The sequence below is a fragment of the Oncorhynchus clarkii genome, chromosome 2, assembly GCF_045791955.1.
Source record: "Oncorhynchus clarkii lewisi isolate Uvic-CL-2024 chromosome 2, UVic_Ocla_1.0, whole genome shotgun sequence".
Classification (NCBI taxonomy): domain Eukaryota; kingdom Metazoa; phylum Chordata; class Actinopteri; order Salmoniformes; family Salmonidae; genus Oncorhynchus; species Oncorhynchus clarkii.
In genome coordinates this window covers 91,837,587-91,858,605 of record NC_092148.1, presented here as the reverse complement: position 1 = coordinate 91,858,605, position 21,019 = coordinate 91,837,587, and the positions used below count along the sequence as shown (strand labels likewise).

At 44.9% G+C, this 21,019-nt stretch overlaps 3 protein-coding genes across 3 annotated transcripts in view; 1 reads left to right on the top strand and 2 right to left on the bottom strand.

Moving 5' to 3' along the window:
- Positions 1-1,936, top strand: part of LOC139376244 (caprin-1-like) — a 43,425-nt gene extending 41,489 nt beyond the window's left edge. Inside the window, exons 16-17 of the mRNA XM_071118571.1 lie at positions 331-440; positions 883-1,936. Coding sequence (XP_070974672.1) covers positions 331-440; positions 883-996 — 224 coding nt within the window. The 3' untranslated portion in view covers positions 997-1,936. The remainder of the gene's footprint in view (positions 1-330; positions 441-882) is intronic.
- LOC139376285 (uncharacterized) overlaps positions 1-21,019 on the bottom strand; it is a 1,125,987-nt gene that overhangs the window by 708,119 nt on the left and 396,849 nt on the right. The gene's annotated exons all lie outside the window — the stretch shown is intronic.
- LOC139376330 (tyrosine-protein kinase CSK-like) overlaps positions 9,083-21,019 on the bottom strand; it is a 40,447-nt gene continuing 28,510 nt past the window's right edge. Inside the window, exons 5-12 of the mRNA XM_071118734.1 lie at positions 19,926-20,145; positions 16,972-17,131; positions 16,554-16,653; positions 15,930-16,020; positions 15,742-15,815; positions 15,224-15,419; positions 12,099-12,185; positions 9,083-10,300 (exon numbers count right to left, since the gene is read on the bottom strand). Coding sequence (XP_070974835.1) covers positions 10,118-10,300; positions 12,099-12,185; positions 15,224-15,419; positions 15,742-15,815; positions 15,930-16,020; positions 16,554-16,653; positions 16,972-17,131; positions 19,926-20,145 — 1,111 coding nt within the window. The 3' untranslated portion in view covers positions 9,083-10,117. The remainder of the gene's footprint in view (positions 10,301-12,098; positions 12,186-15,223; positions 15,420-15,741; positions 15,816-15,929; positions 16,021-16,553; positions 16,654-16,971; positions 17,132-19,925; positions 20,146-21,019) is intronic.

The following is a 21,019-nucleotide window of genomic DNA, read 5'->3' as shown; positions in this document are numbered from 1 at the left end:
ATATTTTACCTTTTATTTAACTAGGCAGTTAAGAACAAATTCTTATTTTCAATGGCGGCCTAGGAACAGTGGGTTAACTGCCTGTTCAGGGGCATAACGACAGATTTGTACCTTGTCAGCTCGGGGGTTTGAACTTGCAACCTTCCGGTTAGTAGTCCAACGCTCGAACCACTAGGCTACCCTGCCGCCCAGCATCTTCATCAACTCCAAACTCCGAACTCCTGTTCGCTTTTGGAGTTGATGATATTGTGTTTGAGAAGTGAGACTTTTTTAAATATTTTTTTTTTTAAATGGCAGTGCATCTAACTTGAGTGTAACGATCCATTCTAGGGTGTGACAGTTACCGGTCTGCCTTCACCAACACTCCTAACTCTGGATACCAACAGGCCCAGTTCAACACACCTCGGGACTACTCCAACAGGGGCAACTACCAACGGGGGGTAAATAGCTTTTGACCTTATCACTCACACAGGTTTGGGATGGATGTTGAGCTAACATGCTCAGGACCAGTTTCCCGGACACGGATTAAGCTCTGGACTAGAAAGCACTTTCAATTGGTGGATAATTATTATTATTATTTGTTATTTATTTTTTTGTAGTCCAAGACTAGACTTAATCTGTGTCTGGGAAGTTGTCCTTCCCTTTTGCCATAAGGGATCTTGGATGGTCACAAATGTTCTGTTTGGCATCTATAAGAGCAAGGGGTGGCAGGTTGCCTAGCGGTTACGAGCAGTGGGCCGGTATCCCAGAGCGGACTGGTTTTGTGTTCCTTCTCCTTGCCATTTTACTGAATAGTCTCATTGTATTTGTTAGGAATTTATAAAGGACTACTCTCTAAGAACTGTCAATTATGTTTTGTCCCTCTTTCCCCCGCCGCTTCAGGACGGTTATAATCAGGTAGACCGTGAAATGCTGAATCAGAACTACAAACGTGGTGCGGGTCAGGGACCCAGAGGTGTGTCTCGAGGAGGCAATGCCCAGGCCATCAGGTCCTGATCGGGCCTGTTTGACTGACTCCGACTGCTGGTTCCAACTCACTCCTTGTCCTTTTGGCCCTAAGGGATCACACACACCGTACTGAATGTTGATCTGCTGTTTGTTCAGCGACCACCTGGTCGCTGGTGGACATGTGACATTTTCGTGCAAAATCTGTTTGCAGTCAACACCTCTGAACAGAGGTGTTAAGAATTCTCAGCTAGAAAAAGCTACTGGTCTGTCTGAGCCTTAAAACGTCTGGAGACGGTGTAGTGGTAGACTGACTTATAGGTCTCTCTTTTTTTGTTGTCCTGAGTGAGACAAGGATGCAACAATCGCATGTGGAGTCTCCACCATATTGCGTCTTACAGATCTGTAAAAAAAAATGTAAGGGTCCAAGGTGGGGGGGGTGTAAGGAGCGAATTGGGACAGGTTTTGACTGAGCGACAACATGCCATGCCACACTTATTCAAGATATCCAGAATGCAGTTTGCACCCACCTCACTTTTTATTTGTCATGTGGTGTTCCTCAATAGATAAATTTTTTTTTTTAAATCCTGACTTTTGGATCAAAGTCATGCCTGCTTTGACATTTTAAAAGAAAAAAATATTTGTTTTAAAATGGAGTCTGAATATACAAGCCAAGCTGTAAATCCGACAAACGGGTTTAAGCATTCCCTGTTTAGAAATAAATATTCCTGTAAACTTGAAAGTTTTCATTTTTATGAAATAACACACACTCTGTCACTGCTGGTCCGATCCCCCAGGAGTACTTCTCTGTTCTCTTGCCCAGTCCCCCCCCCCCCTCTTTTTTTTCTTATTTTCCCCACATAATGTGATTTTGGGTTCTAAAAAAGTATTTTTGTTTTTAATTGTTTTTTTTTAAAGAATCTCAATTCCTCAGTTTGTAAATTGATGTTGCATCGAAGGGTTTCAATAAAGATGTTGCATTATCCTTGATTTGTGGTCGAATGCGTCCAGTGTCGTCTATTGTTGAGTGATTCAGGAGCAGCAAGGATCGAACAAGATGGTTTCCTTGTTGAATTGTCTTCTCCATAGAAAAGTGATTGCAGCAGATGGATGACTTGGAGTTAAAACAGGACATGTCTTTATGGAGAGTGTGGATTACTAGAACATGTTTCCAATACACACGATTTGACGATCATTACAAATTCTGGTGTGTGTGTGTATATATTTCACATTGATGTTGGGTGACGTGTGTTTTATATATATATATATATATATATAGATATATTGCTCAAAAAAATAAAGGGAACACTTAAACAACACAATGTAACTCCAAGTCAATCAAACTGTCCACTTAGGAAGCAACACTGATTGACAATAAATTTCACATGCTGTTGTGCAAATGGAATAGACAACAGGTGGAAATTATAGGCAATTAGCAAGACACCCCCAATAAAGGAGTGGTTCTGCAGGTGGTGACCACAGACCACTTCTCAGTTCCTATGCTTCCTGGCTGATGTTTTGGTCACTTTTGAATGCAGGCGGTGCTTTCACTAGTGGTAGCATGAGACGAAGTCTACAACCCACACAAGTGGCTCAGGTAGTGCAGCTCATCCAGGATGGCACATCAATGCTAGCTGTGGCTAGAAGGTTTGCTGTGTCTGTCAGCGTAGTGTCCAGAGCATGGAGGCGCTACCAGGAGACAGGCCAGTACATCAGCAGACGTGGAGGAGGCCGTAGGAGGGCAACAACCCAGCAGCAGGACCGCTACCTCCGCCTTTGTGCAAGGAGGAGCACTCCAAGAGCCCTGCAAAATGACCTCCAGCAGGCCACAAATGTGCATGTGTCTGCTCAAACGGTCAGAAACAGACTCCATGAGGGTGGTATGAGAGCCCAACGTCCACAGATGGGGGTTGTGCTTACAGCCCAATGCCAAACGTGCAGGACGTTTGGCATTTGCCAGAGAACACCAAGATTGGCAAATTCGCCACTGGCGCCCTGTGCTCTTCACAGATGAAAGCAGGTTCACACTGAGCACGTGACAGACGTGACGGAGTCTGGAGACGCCGTGGAGAACGTTCTGCTGCCTGCAACATCCTCCAGCATGACCGGTTTGGCGGTGGGTCAGTCATGGTGTGGGGTGGCATTTCTTTGGGGGGCTGCACATGTGCTATGTGCTCGCCAGAGGTAGCCTGACTGCCATTAGGTACTGAGATGAGATCCTCAGACCCCTTGTGAGACCATATGCTGGTGCGGTTGGCCCTGGGTTCCTCCTAATGCAAGACAATGTTAGACCTCATGTGGCTGGAGTGTGTCAGCAGTTCCCGCCCATTCCCCAGACCTGAATCCAATTGAGCATATCTGGGACATCATGTCTCGCTCCATCCACCAACGCCACGTTGCACCACAAACTGTCCAGGAGTTGGCGGATGCTTTGGTCTGGGAGGAGATCCCTCAGGAGACCATCCGCCATCTCATCAGGATGCCCAGGCGTTGTAGGGAGGTCATACAGGCACGTGGAGGCCACACGCACTACTGAGCCTCATTTTGACTTTCTTTAAGGACGTTGGATCAGCCTGTAGTGTGGTTTTCCACTTTAATTTTGAGTGTGACTCCAAATCCAAACCTCCATGGGTTGATACATTTGATTTCCATTGATCATTTTTGTGTGATTTTGTTGTCAGCACATTCAACTATGTAAAGAAAAGTATTGTCATAATTACGTACAATTCTGGCAAATTAGTTCGCAATGAGCCAGGCGGCCCAAACGGTTGCATATACCCTGACTCTGCGTGCAATGAACGCAAGAGAAGTGACACAATTTCACCTGGTTAATAGTGCCTACTAACCTGGATATATTTTAGCTAAATATGCAGGTTTAAAAATAAATACTTCTGTGTATTGATTTTAAGAAAGGCATTGATATTTATGGTTAGGTACAGTCGTGCAACGATTGTGCTTTTTTCGCAAATGCGCTTTTGTTAAATCATTCCCCATTTGGCGAAGTTGGCTGTCTTTGTTATGAAGAAATAGTCTTCACACAGTTCACAACAAGCCAGGCGGCCCACACTGCTGCATATACCCTGACTCTGTTGCAAGAGAAGTGACACATTTTCCCGAGTTAAAATAAATGCATGTTAGCGGGCAATATTAACTAAATATGCAGGTTTAAAAATATATACTTGTGTATTGATTTTAAGAAATGCATTGATGGTTAGGTACACGTTGGAGCAACGACAGTCCTTTTTCGCGAATGCGCACCACATCGATTATATGCAACGCAGGACACACTAGATCACATATGTCAGAGTCAAGGCCCGCGGGCCACATCCGGCCCGCAAGAAGGTTTTTTACGGCCCCTGGGATGATCTTGATTTATTATTAGAACCGGCCCGCAGCAAGCCGGCAGCCCGCAGATCTTTTACACGCACCAATACTACATTTCCCACAATGCAAAGGTGACGCACCGAGCAGTAGGCTGCTTCATTTCAATATTTATTGGCACAGCAGTCGTCAGCATCACAGTAAAATTAACTTTCAGATACCCATCAAAAATGGCAAAACGGAAGGTGGATACTGAGAACCGGGGGTTTCAAACAAGGTGGGAGTCGGAGTATATGTTCACGAAGGTAGCTGGAAAACCTGTGTGTCTTCTGTGTGGAGAAAGTGTGGCGGTACTGAAAGAGTATAATCTGAGACGACATTATGAAACGAAACACGCGGACAAAAACAAGAATATGGACATGGAACAAAGGCTACAAAAGGCAGAGGAATTAAAACGAGGCCTCAAATCTCGACAGGCTCTGTTCAAAAAAGCCAAATCACAAGGCCAGGCTGCTGTCAAGGCCAGTTTTATTTTGGCAGAAGAGATCGCTAAATCAGCCCGGCCATTTACGGAGGGGGATTTCATCAAAAACTGCATGATTAAAGTTTGTGACGAAGTTTGCCCAGAAAAAAGGCAACTCTTTTTAAATGTGAGTCTGAGCAGAAACACCATTGCCGAGAGAGTAGACCAGTTGTCCATCAATCTAAAAGAGCAGCTTGTGAAAAAGGGAAAAGATTTTATTGCATATTCCTTGGCTGTGGATGAGAGCACCGACATTTCTGACATTGCCCAGTTGTCAATTTTCATCCGCGGAGTGGACTCCAACCTAAGCGTGACAGAGGAGTTTTTGGCTTTACGTCCTATGCATGGCACAACTACGGGGCATGATTTGTATGAAGAGGTGTCAAGATGTGTAAATGAGATGGAGCTGCCTTGGGAAAAACTCGTGGGTTTGACAACCGACGGAGCACCTGCGATGTGTGGACACAGGAGCGGACTGGTGGCGAAGATACGGGAAAAGATGCAAGAGGAAAACGCGACAGGTGAGCTGACAGCTTATCATTGTATCATACACCAGGAAGCGTTGTGCGGTAAAGCCTTGAAAATGGAGCATGTAATGAGCATCATCACGCGCACAGTTAACTTTATCAGAGCCAAAGGTTTGAATCACCGCCAGTTCAAGGCATTTCTGACGGAGTTAGAAACGGAGCATGGTGATTTGCCTTATCACACAGAGGTGCGATGGCTAAGCCAGGGAAAGGTGCTTCAAAGATGTTTCGAGCTTCGTGAGGAGATTTGTCTGTTCTTGGACAGCAAAGGGAAAGACACAACACAACTCCGAGACGAAATGTTTCTGTGTGAAATGGCTTTTCTGTGTGACATTACGAGTCATCTGAATGCAATAAACTTGCAGCTGCAGGGTCGGGATCGTGTCATCTCTGATATGTACAGTACAGTGAAGGCATTTAAAACCAAACTGACTCTGTGGGAGACGCAGATGCGGAAAGAAAATTTGAGCCACTTTCCCAGCTGCCAGACCATGAAAGAGAAGCTCTCTACCAGTGCGTTCCCGAGCACACAGTTGGCTGATAAAATAGGTATGCTTGCCGCTGACTTTCGACGCTGATTTGCTGACTTTGAAGCACAAAAAAGCAGGTTGGAACTGCTCGGTAACCCATTTGCTGTTGACGTGGAAAGCTCACCACCAAACCTCCAAATGGAGTTGATTGACCTCCAATGCAATGATGCACTGAGGGCAAAATATGCGGCAGTGGGTGCTGCGGAGTTCGCCCGTTTCCTCCCCGGCACAATGCCCCAGCTGCGCATCCAGGCTGCTCAAACGTTGTCTATGTTTGGCAGCACATACCTGTGTGAACAACTGTTTTCTTTGATGAACCTGAACAAAACATCACACAGAAGTCGACTTACTGCTGAACACCTCCACTCAATTCTGAGGATTTCTTCAGCTCAGAGCCTTACCCCGAACATTGATGAACTTGTGGAAAAGATGGGACACCACCAAGTATCACCCTCAACCTCAAACAAGTGAACATTACTGTGCAATCACATATTTAGAGTTTTTACTCAGTTCAAGTTTAAAAGTTACAATTTAATATTTGTTTTCACTGCATGTTACTTCTCCTTAAACAAAGTGTTGTTTTTGGTTAATAGATTTTTGCACTTTATTTTTTTGTATTTCAATCCAATTATATTTTAAAAATATTTCAGTTGAGTGGATGATAGAAAATTGCTATTATTGTTTTTTCTTTGAAGTAAATTTAGCCCACTTTTGCTAAAATAGAAAATATAGTCTACTGATGGTGCCTTGAATACCGGTTTCTTTCATTTAATGTTCATGTTATGGGGATATTTATATAAAGGAAATTTGTCTTTTGTGTCTGTTGAAAATTAAAGATTACTGACAGAGCCATAAGAAAATATTGCTTTATTTATCTGATCATATTGTAATATATTTGTTAGGTTTTCAGTAGGTTCAATTAGGTTCACTAGACTATATGCGTCATTTAAAATTTTTTCAATAAACATTCGAACAGTCCGGCCCTCGTCTTGTAGCTGATTTTTTTATTTGGCCCTCCGTCCATTTGACTTTGACACCCCTGCACTAGATAAACTAGCAATATCATCAACCATGTGTAATTAACTAGTGATTTATGATTGATCGATGGTTTTTTTATAAGGTAAGTTTAATGCTAGCTAGCAACTTACCTTGGCTTTCTTACTGCTCCTCGTGGAGTGCAATGAGAGGCAGGTGGTTAGAGCGTTGGACTAGTAACCGTAAGGTTGCAAGATTGAATCCCCGAGCTGATAAGGTAAAAATCTGTTGTTCTGCCCCTGAACAGGCAGTTAACCCACTGTTCCTAGGCCGTCATTGAAAATGAGAATTTGTTCTTAACTGACTTGCCTACTTCAATAAAGGTATAAACATTTTATTTTTATTATCTGCCAAATCGGTGTACGAAAACTTGAAATCGGCCCTAATTAAATCTGTCGACCTCTAGTCGAGATGTCCAATCTCAAAAAAAAATCTTCACTCCATCAGCTGCAAACTCCCTGATGACATTTTTGGTAACTTAAAACAGGGCAGGTTAAATCCATGTATTCAACGCTGAGTCCAGTGGGCTAAATCAGGGTCACAGTGTGTCTTGGTAGTCATAAATAAATATACTTAGAAACCAAAGTATACACCTCACACACATGGTTATGAGCTTAAAAAAATACACCTGTATCATCTCAGTTTTGAAATGTATTAAATTGAGTGCGTTTGTAAATTCACTCTGGCTATCTACTCCGATTTCAGAGCACTCTAGTCTGCCAGAGCGCAGAATAGCTGATGAGGCCGGTTTCAGTAAACGTCAGCACAAAAAAAAGCGTAATTAAAAATTGTTGCCAGCAGCACAGTTACGAACGCTCTGGATAACATGAAAACAGCCTAACCAGCTCTGCTAGGGCGAGTAAAATGGTCAGTGAGGTTCTCTCATTTGTGTCTGGAAATAGCTAGTAAACGAGCCAATGTTTGCCAGTTAAGTTATCTTGGGTGCCGTTGTGAGGTCAAAGCGTCCAGTGTGCGCTCTGAATTTATGAACGCCCTGAGAGCGAAACTCTCTCAATTTACAAATGGACAATCTGACAACAATCTGGATTTAGAGTGCTATCTGAGCACACTCTGAATTTAGAGTGCTATCTGAGCACACTCTGAATTTAGAGTGCTATCTGAGCACACTCTGAATTTAGAGTGCTATCTGAGCACACTCTGAATTTAGAGTACTATCTGAGCACACTCTGAATTTAGAGTGCTATCTGAGCACACTCTGAATTTAGAGTGCTATCTGAGCACACTCTGAATTTAGAGTACTATCTGAGCACACTCTGAATTTAGAGTGCTATCTGAGCACACTCTGAATTTAGAGTGCTATCTGAGCACACTCTGCACTCCAGATTGAATGTACGAAAACCACCTTTATATACATCACAGAAGACTGAAATATAACACAACCGTTTGACATAAACACCCGATAGAGTTCAAAATCACAATTATAACATTTGATAGTTACAGTGACAGACAACCAATATCTCCTTCTTTACCATAATAATATTGCTCTTCTGTATCTACTAAATAATAGATGACTGTGAAGCTCTGCGGGTACCAGACAAGAGTGTTTTTATACACAGTAAGGTGAACAGTATTATTTCCTGTCCGATTATCATGTACTATAGATGTTCAAATCAATGCATCATGGACTCAGAGAAACAATCTGTCAAATTTTCGTACTCGTCCAGTGTCCTTTTCGGACCACTGTGGATCGCAGTCATTCTGTGTTAAATAGATATTCGTTTCTCGAAGGTTGAGAAGCTGACGAAGCCATTGAGATGGGAACTCCGGAGTAGATAAAGGATAACAAGCTAGCTGTTGGGAGTGAAATGTCTCGGCTTCTCGAACTAGCTGGCTATTTATTTTCACTTCTCAAAAATAACTTTATCTTCAGCCAGGTCAAAAACAAGATATATTGTAGACTTGGTTACTTAGCACTGTCGGCAGCTGTCAATAGACTGCATCAGCTTCATCCAATGCAAATTTTACTGGGAAATAAATGTACTCAAGGATCTTTGAACCTGCGCGATTACTTTTTCAGCGCAGATGCTTGCTTTTTGTTTTCAGTGCTCATTTCCCTGTTGCACCACTACGTTGCAACCGTGAAACAAGTCCCCCATTCCATCGGAAGCTAAATAATAGTTCCACAACTATATTCACAAACGCACATCACCAAAGAACAAAATAAGACAAGTCTCAAAACATTTAAGTGGAATGATTTAATCATCTCAGCAAAGTAAAAAATATTAGAATCAGGGCTTTTCATCCCACATGCACAGTTCCATTTGAGTTCTCAACTTTATTTATTTTACTCTGAATATTCCAAGACCCTTAAATTTATCTGTTACAAAATTATTATTTTTTTCCTTCTCCATAATGTATTTTCCCTCTGGTACCCATGCTCTTTGTCATGTTACAGGTCATCAAATACGTTTTTTTCCTGGAGGATTTGTCCTGCTTTCCAGTTTGGTAAATGTGAGATGAACACTTGTCCATAAGAGAGAAGGATGTGGAATGAAAATTAGACCATGTATAAAACATAGAAAAATAGAAAGAAAGAAAAAAGGCGTGACGTGTCTGTGGGGATAGTCCTGCGTTCATTCTGGAGGCACTTTGGCACAGATTAATACCCTTTTAACCCGTATGGGTACAGCGCAGGGACATGGGAAGTGTAATACCTGGCTCTGGGTGGATTCACACTACTGAGCCAAGCTCTACCTACTGCACTGGCCTGGTTATACATCTAATGTAAAAAAAAAAAATAACATATTTGAGCCAGCACGGTGCGAGAGTGTGAAAGGAGTATAGTACCTCACGACAGGGCAGGATTGGTTTGTTTGACACTGGGTACACACTGTAGTCAGCCAGACAGACACACCCACTACTGTACTGTAGTACAGGCAACCCTGAGGTGGGGGAAGGTGGGGGGGTGGGGGGGGGGGGGGGTGCCAACAAGTGGCAAAAACATTTCAACAGAATGAGAAATGATAAAACATAAAGTCAGAAAAGCAGTGAACTTTTAACACAATCGGGTGGGATTCTTTCATTTATGGAGAAAAATAAAGGGAGGAAGGAAGATCTCTGACTGAGGTCTCGATAAAGGCAGGTCCCATCACAAAAGAAGAGCAATCCTTGTCTGTCCTCTCTCTCTCTCTCATCATTTCTCTACCTCCCCCCTCTTCCTCAATGAAAGGAGAGCCGCCCTTGTCCTCTCTCCCCTTCCTCCTATTCCTATCCTCTCAAAGGTAGAGCTCCTTGGCTAGGATATGATGCAGTTTCTCCCGGAGGACTCTGAAGCGGGGTCGCACCAGGGGGTCCAGGGTCCAGCACTGCTTCATGACTTCATACACCACCTCAGGACAGCCGTCCGGGGCGTCCATCTTGTAGCCCTTCTCTACGCGTGGTACCACCTCCTTCAGAGGCTGAGGGAGGAGGAGAAGGTTGGGATGAGGAAATCGGAAAATAATAAAAAGGTGAAGAGGGGAGTGGACACGGGAGTCATTTATAGAGGATCAGAGTGGACACGGGAGTCATTTATAGAGGATCAGAGTGGACACGGGAGTCATTTATAGAGGATCAGAGTGGACACGGGAGTCATTTACAGAGGATCAGAGTGGACACGGGAGTCATTTATAGAGGATCAGAGTGGACACGGGAGTCATTTATAGAGGATCAGAGTGGACACGGGAGTCATTTATAGAGGATCAGAGTGGACACGGGAGTCATTTATAGAGGATTCAGAGAGTGGACACGGGAGTCATTTATAGAGGATCAGAGTGGACACGGGAGTCATTTATAGAGGATCAGAGTGGACACGGGAGTCATTTATAGAGGATCAGAGTGGACACGGGAGTCATTTATAGAGGATCAGAGTGGACACGGGAGTCATTTATAGAGGATCAGAGTGGACACAGGAGTCATTTATAGAGGATCAGAGAGTGGACACGGGAGTCATTTATAGAGGATCAGAGAGTGGACACGGGAGTCATTTATAGAGGATCAGAGAGTGGACACGGGAGTCATTTCTAGAGGATCAGAGTGGACACGGGAGTCATTTATAGAGGATTCAGAGTGGACACGGGAGTCATTTATAGAGGATCAGAGTGGACACGGGAGTCATTTACAGAGGATCAGAGTGGACACGGGAGTCATTTATAGAGGATCAGAGAGTGGACACGGGAGTCATTTATAGAGGATCAGAGTGGACACGGGAGTCATTTATAGAGGATCAGAGTGGACACGGGAGTCATTTATAGAGGATCAGAGTGGACACGGGAGTCATTTATAGAGGATCAGAGAGTGGACACGGGAGTCATTTATAGAGGATTCAGAGTGGACACGGGAGTCATTTATAGAGGCTCAGAGTGGACACGGGAGTCATTTATTATAGAGGATCAGAGTGGACACGGGAGTCATTTATAGAGGATCAGAGTGGACACGGGAGTCATTTATAGAGGATCAGAGTGGACACGGGAGTCATTTACAGAGGCTCAGAGAGTGGACACGGGAGTCATTTACAGAGGCTCAGAGTGGACACGGGAGTCATTTATAGAGGCTCAGAGTGGACACGGGAGTCATTTATAGAGGATCAGAGTGGACACGGGAGTCATTTATAGAGGATCAGAGAGTGGACACGGGAGTCATTTATAGAGGATCAGAGTGGACACGGGAGTCATTTATAGAGGATCAGAGTGGACACGGGAGTCATTTATAGAGGATCAGAGTGGACACGGGAGTCATTTATAGAGGATCAGAGTGGACAACGGGAGTCATTTACAGAGGCTCAGAGTGGACACGGGAGTCATTTATAGAGGATCAGAGTGGACACGGGAGTCATTTATAGAGGATCAGAGAGTGGACAACGGGAGTCATTTATAGAGGATCAGAGTGGACACGGGAGTCATTTATAGAGGATCAGAGTGGACACGGGAGTCATTTATAGAGGATCAGAGTGGACACGGGAGTCATTTACAGAGGATCAGAGTGGACACGGGAGTCATTTATAGAGGATCAGAGTGGACACGGGAGTCATTTATAGAGGATCAGAGAGTGGACAACGGGAGTCATTTACAGAGGATCAGAGTGGACACGGGAGTCATTTATAGAGGATCAGAGTGGACACATTTCAGATTTATTACATCAACTCTTAACGGCTTAGATTCATGTATACTCTATAGCTGTCACACACCTGCCAATCTGTCCAGGCAAAAAGATACTTACAATTCTGGGGTAAGGCACTCGGCCAAAGGAGTAGATCTCCCACAGCAAGATCCCATAGCTCCACACATCTGACTTGGTGGAGAATTTCTGTTGATCAACACAGCATTTCAGCTCATGTGTAACACATACAGTACATCATTAAAATGGTGCCAATCAGCAGTACAATACTATCGATATATTCTAAAATCTCAAGTCGACCTCTAACCCCTACACTCCCTGTAGATCTCAGAGGATTAGATAAGTGTAAGCAATATGGTGGTAGCTCCATTTTGTCCTCTTGATAGGCGAGATGGAATTGCTACCATATTGCTTTACACCTATCCAATCTCCTCCAATCAAAACAATTCCCAAGATCAGGGGTTGGGCAAACCTTTTGGCTCTAGGGCCACATATTATACGTGTGACAAAACATGTAAAGCCTTTATTCATTTTCACATCGACACAGCAACAACTAGTGTACTGTAGGTGTGCATATGCCTGCAGAACATTTCAGAACATTACCTACCCCTTGTTTTGAACACATTTTTCACAAAATTGATATAATTTATATCATCACAGACACCGTCAAACACATACACAGATCCTGCATCTCTACCCTTGTAAAGTGCAAACTTAAAAAGAGATATATATTATATGACTGGACACATGCTAAATGTAAAAAGCACATGTGTAAAAATAAAATAAAAAAGATTCTAAAATTTGAGTGAAACATCCGTTTCCTTTGGAACTGTCTGTTTCTGAAAGCATATTAAGGAACAATTCTCATCTCCATTGTGAGCCATATTTACAGTTATCCAATCACCTCAGCCCAAACCTGACTGATTAGTTATTACCTGTATCCAGGTGCATTGCTGGATAATTCTCACTGCATCACCATCACCATGGAAAAGCATCATCCTTGCCTACCCCAGTCACGGTTATATGAGTCTTAAAATGTGAACAATGGGTCTGGGTCACCTATCTTGGCAAGGGAATTTAAAATGTCTGTGGTCGTCTTTGATATTGAGATTCTCATAAACAGCTGACAAGTGGTCATTTATTACATTTGACCTGTGATGGGATTTGTTGTAATTCATGACTGAGAATGTTTTTTTTCACACACATATCTGGACCTGAATAAAACAAGCACCATTTGGGCTTTTTTTAATGTTTGGGAACTTTGTTACATTCAGTGAGCCGTAGAACTGGTGGTCTATTGTTGCCGTTTTGTACTTCTCCTTTTAAAACACTGTCACATTAGATGTCGATGAGCTACAATTGTGAGTCTCTGTGTCTGTGTGTCTCTGTGTGTGTGTCTGTGTGTCTCTGTGTGTGTCTGTGTGTGTGTGTGTGTCTGTGTGTGTGTGTGTGGTAGTGCTTTCTCACTGTCGACAGACAGGGGGCCATGATACAAGCTCCATCTCAGTTTCGATCTTGGTGAAGTCTGAGAAGAGGTGGGAAAACTCTGCATGCAACTATGTCCTGATGTGGGTGTGTTCTGTGGCGAAACATGAGCAAAAGACTTGCTGCTCATTGGCCTGGAGAACAATCGTACGTTGGGCCTTGAACATTGTACGTTTGGCCTTGAACATGAGGCCTTCCTTGCCTTTTCCTGAGAGGACAGATTGCTAGCGTAGTTATTAGCATGCTTGCTTGAAAAATGACAATTGAGATTATTCCTTAAGGAGAAGTTTATCTAAAGTTTCATGCATAAACACGTGTATTTTCATCAACGTTTATGATGAGTATTTCTGCAAATTGATGTGGCTCTCTGCAAAATCACCGGATGTTTTGGAACTACTGAACATAACGCGCCAATGTAAACTCAGATATTTGGATATAAATATGAACTTTACCGAACAAAACACACATGTATTGTGTAACATGAAGTCCTATGAGTGTCATCTGATGAAGATCATCAAAGGTTAGTGATTCATTTTCTCCATTTCTGCTTTTTCTGACTGTTTTGGCTGTTTTTCTGTGACTTGGCTCTGACCTAACATAATCGTTTGGTTTGCTTTCACCGTAAAGCCTTTTTGAAATCAGACACTGTGGCTGGATTAACAAGAAGTTTATCTTTCAAATGGTGTAAAATACTTGTATGCTTGAGGAATTTTAATTATGAGATTTCTGTTTTTTTGCCCTGCACTTTCACTGGCTGTTGTTGAGGTGGGACGCTAGCGTCCCGAATATCCCAGAGAGGTTAAACGGCAACACTTTCTTGGCATATATGTCCAATATTAGTAAAACACGTATTTTGCTGTCCATTCTTCTTTAAAACAACATTCAGTCCACTTCTCATTTTCGCAGCACTCGTTTTTCAAGTCAAAAGTCGTCAAGGAATGAAGTGGCTGTGATGACGGAGAGCGCCGCCAGGCCACAGCACCATCTATTGGAAACACAGAGAGCACCGCCAGGCCACAGCACCATCTATTGGAAACACAGAGCACCGCCAGGCCACAGCACCATCTATTGAAAACACAGAGCACCGCCAGGCCACAGCACCATCTATTGAAAACACAGAGCACCGCCAGGCCACAGCACCATCTATTGAAAACACAGAGCACCGCCAGGCCACAGCACCATCTATTGGAAACACAGAGCACCGCCAGGCCACAGCACCATCTATTGGAAACACAGAGCACCGCCAGGCCACAGCACCATCTATTGGAAACACAGAGCACCGCCAGGCCACAGCACCATCTATTGGAAACACAGAGCACCGCCAGGCCACAGCACCATCTATTGGAAACACAGAGCACCGCCAGGCCACAGCACCATCTATTGGAAACACAGAGCACCGCCAGGCCACAGCACCATCTATTGGGGAAACACAGAGCACCGCCAGGCCACAGCACCATCTATTGGAAACACAGAGCACCGCCAGGCCACAGCACCATCTATTGGAAACACAGAGCACCGCCAGGCCACAGCACCATCTATTGGAAACACAGAGCACCGCCAGGCCACAGCACCATCTATTGGAAACACAGAGCACCGCCAGGCCACAGCACCATCTATTGGGGAAACAGAGCGCACTGCCCTCCTTGACAAAATACAAACCAGTTGAGCTATGGAAAACAATCAAATTCGATAGCGACATTGAGAACATTTCAACTAGCTAGCTCTAGCACGTTCTAGCCTACCTTTTCCCTCAGAGCCTCTGGCGAGGTCCACTTGATGGGCAGTTTGGCCGTGTCCTGATTGGATGAGGCCTCTTTGGTCAGGCCAAAGTCGCTGACCTTAGCGATGTTTTCGTCGGACACCAGGACGTTTCGTGCCGCCAGGTCTCTGTGGACAAAGTTATTGGCCTCCAGATACTCCATGGCCTCACACACGTCACTACGGAGGAGGAGGAGGGAGGAGGAGGGGGAGGGAGGAGGAGGGGGGGGGTGGGGGAGGAGGGACACAGGCAACATATAGTTTAATTATTTCATGTACAGTTTACATTGGCAGTGAGGTCTCTGTTCAAGTTGTTGGCATCGAGATACTCCATCGCCTCACACGCAAGTCACAATGGGGGGGATGGGTCGACATGTAAAGAGTCTGACAATGCTAACCAAAATTGACGATGTTACAATTCCAACTGGCTGCTCTAAGCCACTGTCAACAGACTTCTGGTAATATTATTGAAGATGTACAGATCAATCATTATCATACTCACAGTGAGAACTTGAGTAGACAATCCCCGAAGATCACTGTCCGGCCTCTGGAGCGCAGGTAGTCCACTAGACTGCCCTATAAAAAGAGAAGTCTTCAGTGCTATCTGCTTCTTTATTTATATATATATATAAGTATTTATTTATTTCTGAACTCCCTTTAGCTTAACTGAATCATAAAGAGCCTTCCTACCTTGGCCATGTACTCGCTGACAATAAACAGGCTTCCCGTCTCCTCAACGATGACACCTATCAACTGAACCAGGTTATTGTGTCTCAGCTGCCTGCAGAAGAGGACCAACACGCATTAGCAAGAGTTCAACATTTTAGAAAAGCTGTTTAAATGGCTGCACAGTAAACCAACACGTTTCATTCAACCAAAACCTCACTGATCTAAGAAAACAATAAGGATGTTAAACACTTGACCAGAGTTGTGGTCCTCTCTCAAAGCTCTGAAACTGACCAGAGTTGTGGTCCTCTCTCAAAGCTCTGAAACTGACCAGAGTTGTGGTCCTCTCTGAAACTGACCAGAGTTGTGGTCCTCTCTGAAACTGACCAGAGTTGTGGTCCTCTCTGAAACTGACCAGAGTTGTGGTCCTCTCTGAAACTGACCAGAGTTGTGGTCCTCTCTGAAACTGACCAGAGTTGTGGTCCTCTCTGAAACTGACCAGAGTTGTGGTCCTCTCTGAAACTGACCAGAGTTGTGGTCCTCTCTGAAACTGACCAGAGTTGTGGTCCTCTCTGAAACTGACCAGAGTTGTGGTCATCTCTGAAACTGACCAGAGTTGTGGTCCTCTCTGAAAGCTCTGAAACTTACGTCATAACTGAGGCCTCTGCGATGAAGGCCTGTGCCGTGGCATCATGCTTGATACACTTCACAGCTACTTTGGTCCCTCTGTAGTCTCCCACCTTCACATCTGAAGAGAGAGAGAGACACAGACTCAGGATGGGTGCTTAACCCTTCTACATCCTGGAAATACCTTGGCTCAATAGTCATGGGTGGCCAATGAGCGGCACACTCTGTGTAAACGGTTTAAACACCCATCCTGCGTCTGCGTAAGTGAGAGCATCCATTTAAGACCATTTTTCACACACATTCCAACAGAACAGATATTGGGTCCAGTGAACTGACATCCCAGAACAGGGTGTGACGCAGAGGAGTAACTGAGCCCCCCCGAGGGCCTAACATCCCCATACAACCGCAGACATACATGGACAGGCACACACACACTTGCCTCCAAACTCTCCCTTGCCTATGGACTGCTGAATGTTAAGCTCCTTCCTGTTCAGAGCCCAGCCACTCCTAGAGAACTCATCCTGGGCTGCCACAGTTCCCTCCTCCAGCTTCGGCTTGATCAGTTTGGTGCAGAGACCATCTGCGTCTTTGGTATAGTGCTGAGGACAAGGAGAGGACAAAGAGAGAGAGAAGGCATAGGTCAATAACATGACCCAGGAAGGGTTAAAGGTTGTGAATACTGGTGATGGTTGATGCGTTAGATTTTAACCAGGTTTGGGGTCAATTCAGGAAGTAAAGATAGAGTTGATCCCAACCCTGGTAGGAACCGTAGGATTTATTCAGCAGGACCAGCAGTAACCAACAGAGGGCAGCATTGTTAAAAACAGCAGAGCATTGGTTGGGTTTAAAAAAAATTATATACACGCATGTCATCAACATGGACTGAGTTGTGGACCTAAAGCACATGTACAGTGAAGGAAGAGAGAGAGGGGGGTTTAGAAGGAAGGAAGGAAGGAAGAGAGGGTGGTTTAGAAGGAAGGAAGGAAGAGAGGGGGGTTTAGAAGGAAGGAAGGAAGAGAGAAGGTGGTTTAGAAGGAAGGAAGGAAGGAAGAGAGGGTGGTTTAGAAGGAAGGAAGGAAGAGAGGGGGGTTTAGAAGGAAGGAAGGAAGAGAGGGGGGTTTAGAAGGAAGGAAGGAAGGGAGATGGGTTTAGAAGGAAGGAAGGAAGAGAGGGGGGTTTAGAAGGAAGGAAGGAAGAGAGGGTGGTTTAGAAGGAAGGAAGAGAGGGTGGTTTAGAAGGAAGAAAGGAAGAGAGGGGGGTTTAGAAAGAAGGAGGGAAGAGAGGGGGGTTTAGAAGGAAGGAGGGAAGAGAGGGGGATTTAGAAGGAAGGAAGAGAGAGAGGGTGGTTTAGAAGGAAGGAAGGAAGAGAGAGAGGGTGGTTTAGAAGGAAGGAAGAGAGATGGGTTTAGAAGGAAGGAAGGAAGAGAGGGGAATTTAGAAGGAAGGAAGAGAGGGTGGTTTAGAAGGAAGGAGGGAAGAGAGGGTGGTTTAGAAGGAAGGAAGAGAGAGAGGGTGGTTTAGAAGGAAGGAAGGAAGAGAGAGGGTGGTTTAGAAGGAAGGAAGGAAGAGAGGGGGTTTAGAAGGAAGGAAGAGAGGGTGGTTTAGAAGGAAGGAAGAGAGGGTGGTTTAGAAGGAAGGAGGGAAGAGAGGGTGGTTTAGAAGGAAGGAGGGAAGAGAGGGTGGTTTAGAAGGAAGGAGGGAAGAGAGGGTGGTTTAGAAGGAAGGAGGGAAGAGAGGGTGGTTTAGAAGGAAGGAGGGAAGAGAGGGTGGTTTAGAAGGAAGGAGGGAAGAGAGGGTGGTTTAGAAGGAAGGAGGGAAGAGAGGGTGGTTTAGAAGGAAGGAGGGAAGAGGGTGGTTTAGAAGGAAGGAAGAGAGGGGGGTTTAGAAGGAAGGAGGGAAGAGAGGGTGGTTTAGAAGGAAGGAAGGAGGAGAGAGGGGGGTTTAGAAGGAAGGAAGGAAGGAAGAGAGAGGGGGGTTTAGAAGGAAGGAAGAGGGGTGGTTTAGAAGGAAGGAAGAAAGAGAGGGTGGTTTAGAAGGAAGGAAGAAAGAGAGGGTGGTTTAGAAGGAAGGAAGAAAGAGAAGGTGGTTTAGAAGGAAGGAGGGAAGAGAGGGTGGTTTAGAAGGAAGGAAGAGAGAGAGGGTGGTTTAGAAGGAAGGAAGAGATAGGGGGGGTTAGAAGGAAGGAACAGAGAGGGGGGTTTAGAAGGAAGGAAGAGAGGGGGGTTTAGAAGGAAGGAAGAGAGAGGGGGGTTTAGAAGGAAGGAAGAGAGAGGGTGGTTTAGAAGGAAGGAAGAGAGAGAGGGTGGTTTAGAAGGAAGGAACAGAGAGGGGGGTTTAGAAGGAAGGAAGGAAGAGAGGGGGGTTTAGAAGGAAGGAAGGAAGAGAGGGGTGTTTAGAAGGAAGGAACAGAGAGGGTGGTTTAGAAGGAAGGAACAGAGATAGGGGTTTAGAAGGAAGAGAGACGGTGGTTTAGAAGGAAGGAGGGAACAGAGAGGGGGGTTTAGAAGGAAGGAGGGAAGAGAGGGGGGTTTAGAAGGAAGGAAGAGAGGGGGGTTTAGAAGGAAGGAAGAGAGGGGGGTTTAGAAGGAAGGAACAGAGATAGGGGTTTAGAAGGAAGGAAGGAAGAGAGGGGGGTTTAGAAGGAAGGAAGAGAGAGGGGGGTTTAGAAGGAAGGAACAGAGAGGGGGGTTTAGAAGGAAGGAACAGAGAGGGGGGTTTAGAAGGAAGGAACAGAGAGGGGGGTTTAGAAGGAAGGAAGAGAGAGGGGGGTTTAGAAGGAAGGAAGGAAGGAAGAGAGGGGGGTTTAGAAGGAAGGAACAGAGAGGGGGGTTTAGAAGGAAGGAACAGAGAGGGGGGTTTAGAAGGAAGGAACAGAGAGGGGGGTTTAGAAGGAAGGAACAGAGAGGGGGGTTTAGAAGGAAGGAACAGAGAGGGTGGTTTTTAAAGTGAAAGCCGGATCAGGTGTCTTCAGGGGAAATGATCTAGAACCTACCGCTAACAAACCGTTTCAGAGGCCAGAACACCTCACTAACAGCGAAACCATGTCTGTATAGTCAACAACGGTGCTCAGTGCTCACACACTCTGCTTGCAAAATAATAGACAGCTTTTTTGACCAAGTGGAAAGCTCATTGGTACCAGCTTGCTTTAGGAGCCGGTCCCAATTCCTTCCCTACATTTTTCCCTTGGCCCTTTGATGTTCGCAGACCTGTAAGGTGGACGCAATATGGTGGAATCTCCACAACTACACTGTTTAAACCCATCTAGAATATTCAGCTCTACTACAGTCAAAATGGTAAAGGGGTCAGGGGGTCAGGTTTAGGGGGTAGGGAGCGATTGGGTGGCTTATATATATATATATATATATATATATATGTGTGTGTCTTCCCCTGTACCTCCACCAGCTGCATGAGGTTCTCGAAGAACTCGTCCTCGTCGATGCTGAGCTGACCCTCCTTGTACACAATACGGTAGTGCTCCACCTTGCCGTCACAGCTGACACACAGAGTGTAGTCTCCGGGGTAGTTGGTGCTCTCCCTGACCAGGAACAGGCCCGTCTCTGGGGGGATCAGGAGACTCTCTGCCTGCTCCCTGGTGATCTTACCATGGAACCATCTGGAAATGGGGGGCAGGGGTCAACATTGTTGTCAACAGTTGTCACAAAGTGCTTTTCTTTTTACAACAAAGAGTCACACACACACACACACACACACACACACACACTTCTCAGAACTGAAGTATGTGGCTAAATGTGGGAGATTGAAAGGAACCAACAGGAAACCTTGCAGACAGACAGACAGACAGATAGACAGACAGACACACAGCACAAAGCGGTGCTGGAAACAGACAGTGCACTACAATTACAGGGCTGAGTAGACGGAGGCAGGACTCAGCCCTGCATGGCCCAACTGGGGTTTAGATTCACATAACACACTGCCACGACAAACAGCCTATCTGCACTGTTCAATCACACAGAAACACACCGATACACAGAAACATACCGATACACAGAAACACACTGATACACACAGAAACACACCGATACACAGAAACACACCGATACACAGAAACACACCGATACACAGAAACACACCGATACACAGAAACACACCGATACACACAGAAACACACCGATACACACAGAAACACACAGAAACATACTGATACACAGAAACACACCGATACACACAGAAACATACTGATACACAGAAACATACTGATACACACAGAAACACACAGAAACACACCGATACACACAGAAACACACAGAAACACACCGATACACACAGAAACATACCGATACACAGAAACACAGAAACATACTGATACACAGAAACATACCGATACACAGAAACACAGAAACATACTGATACACAGAAACACAGAAACATACTGATACACAGAAACATACTGAGACACAGAAACATACCGATACACAGAAACATACCGATACACAGAAACACAGAAACATACTGATACACAGAAACAC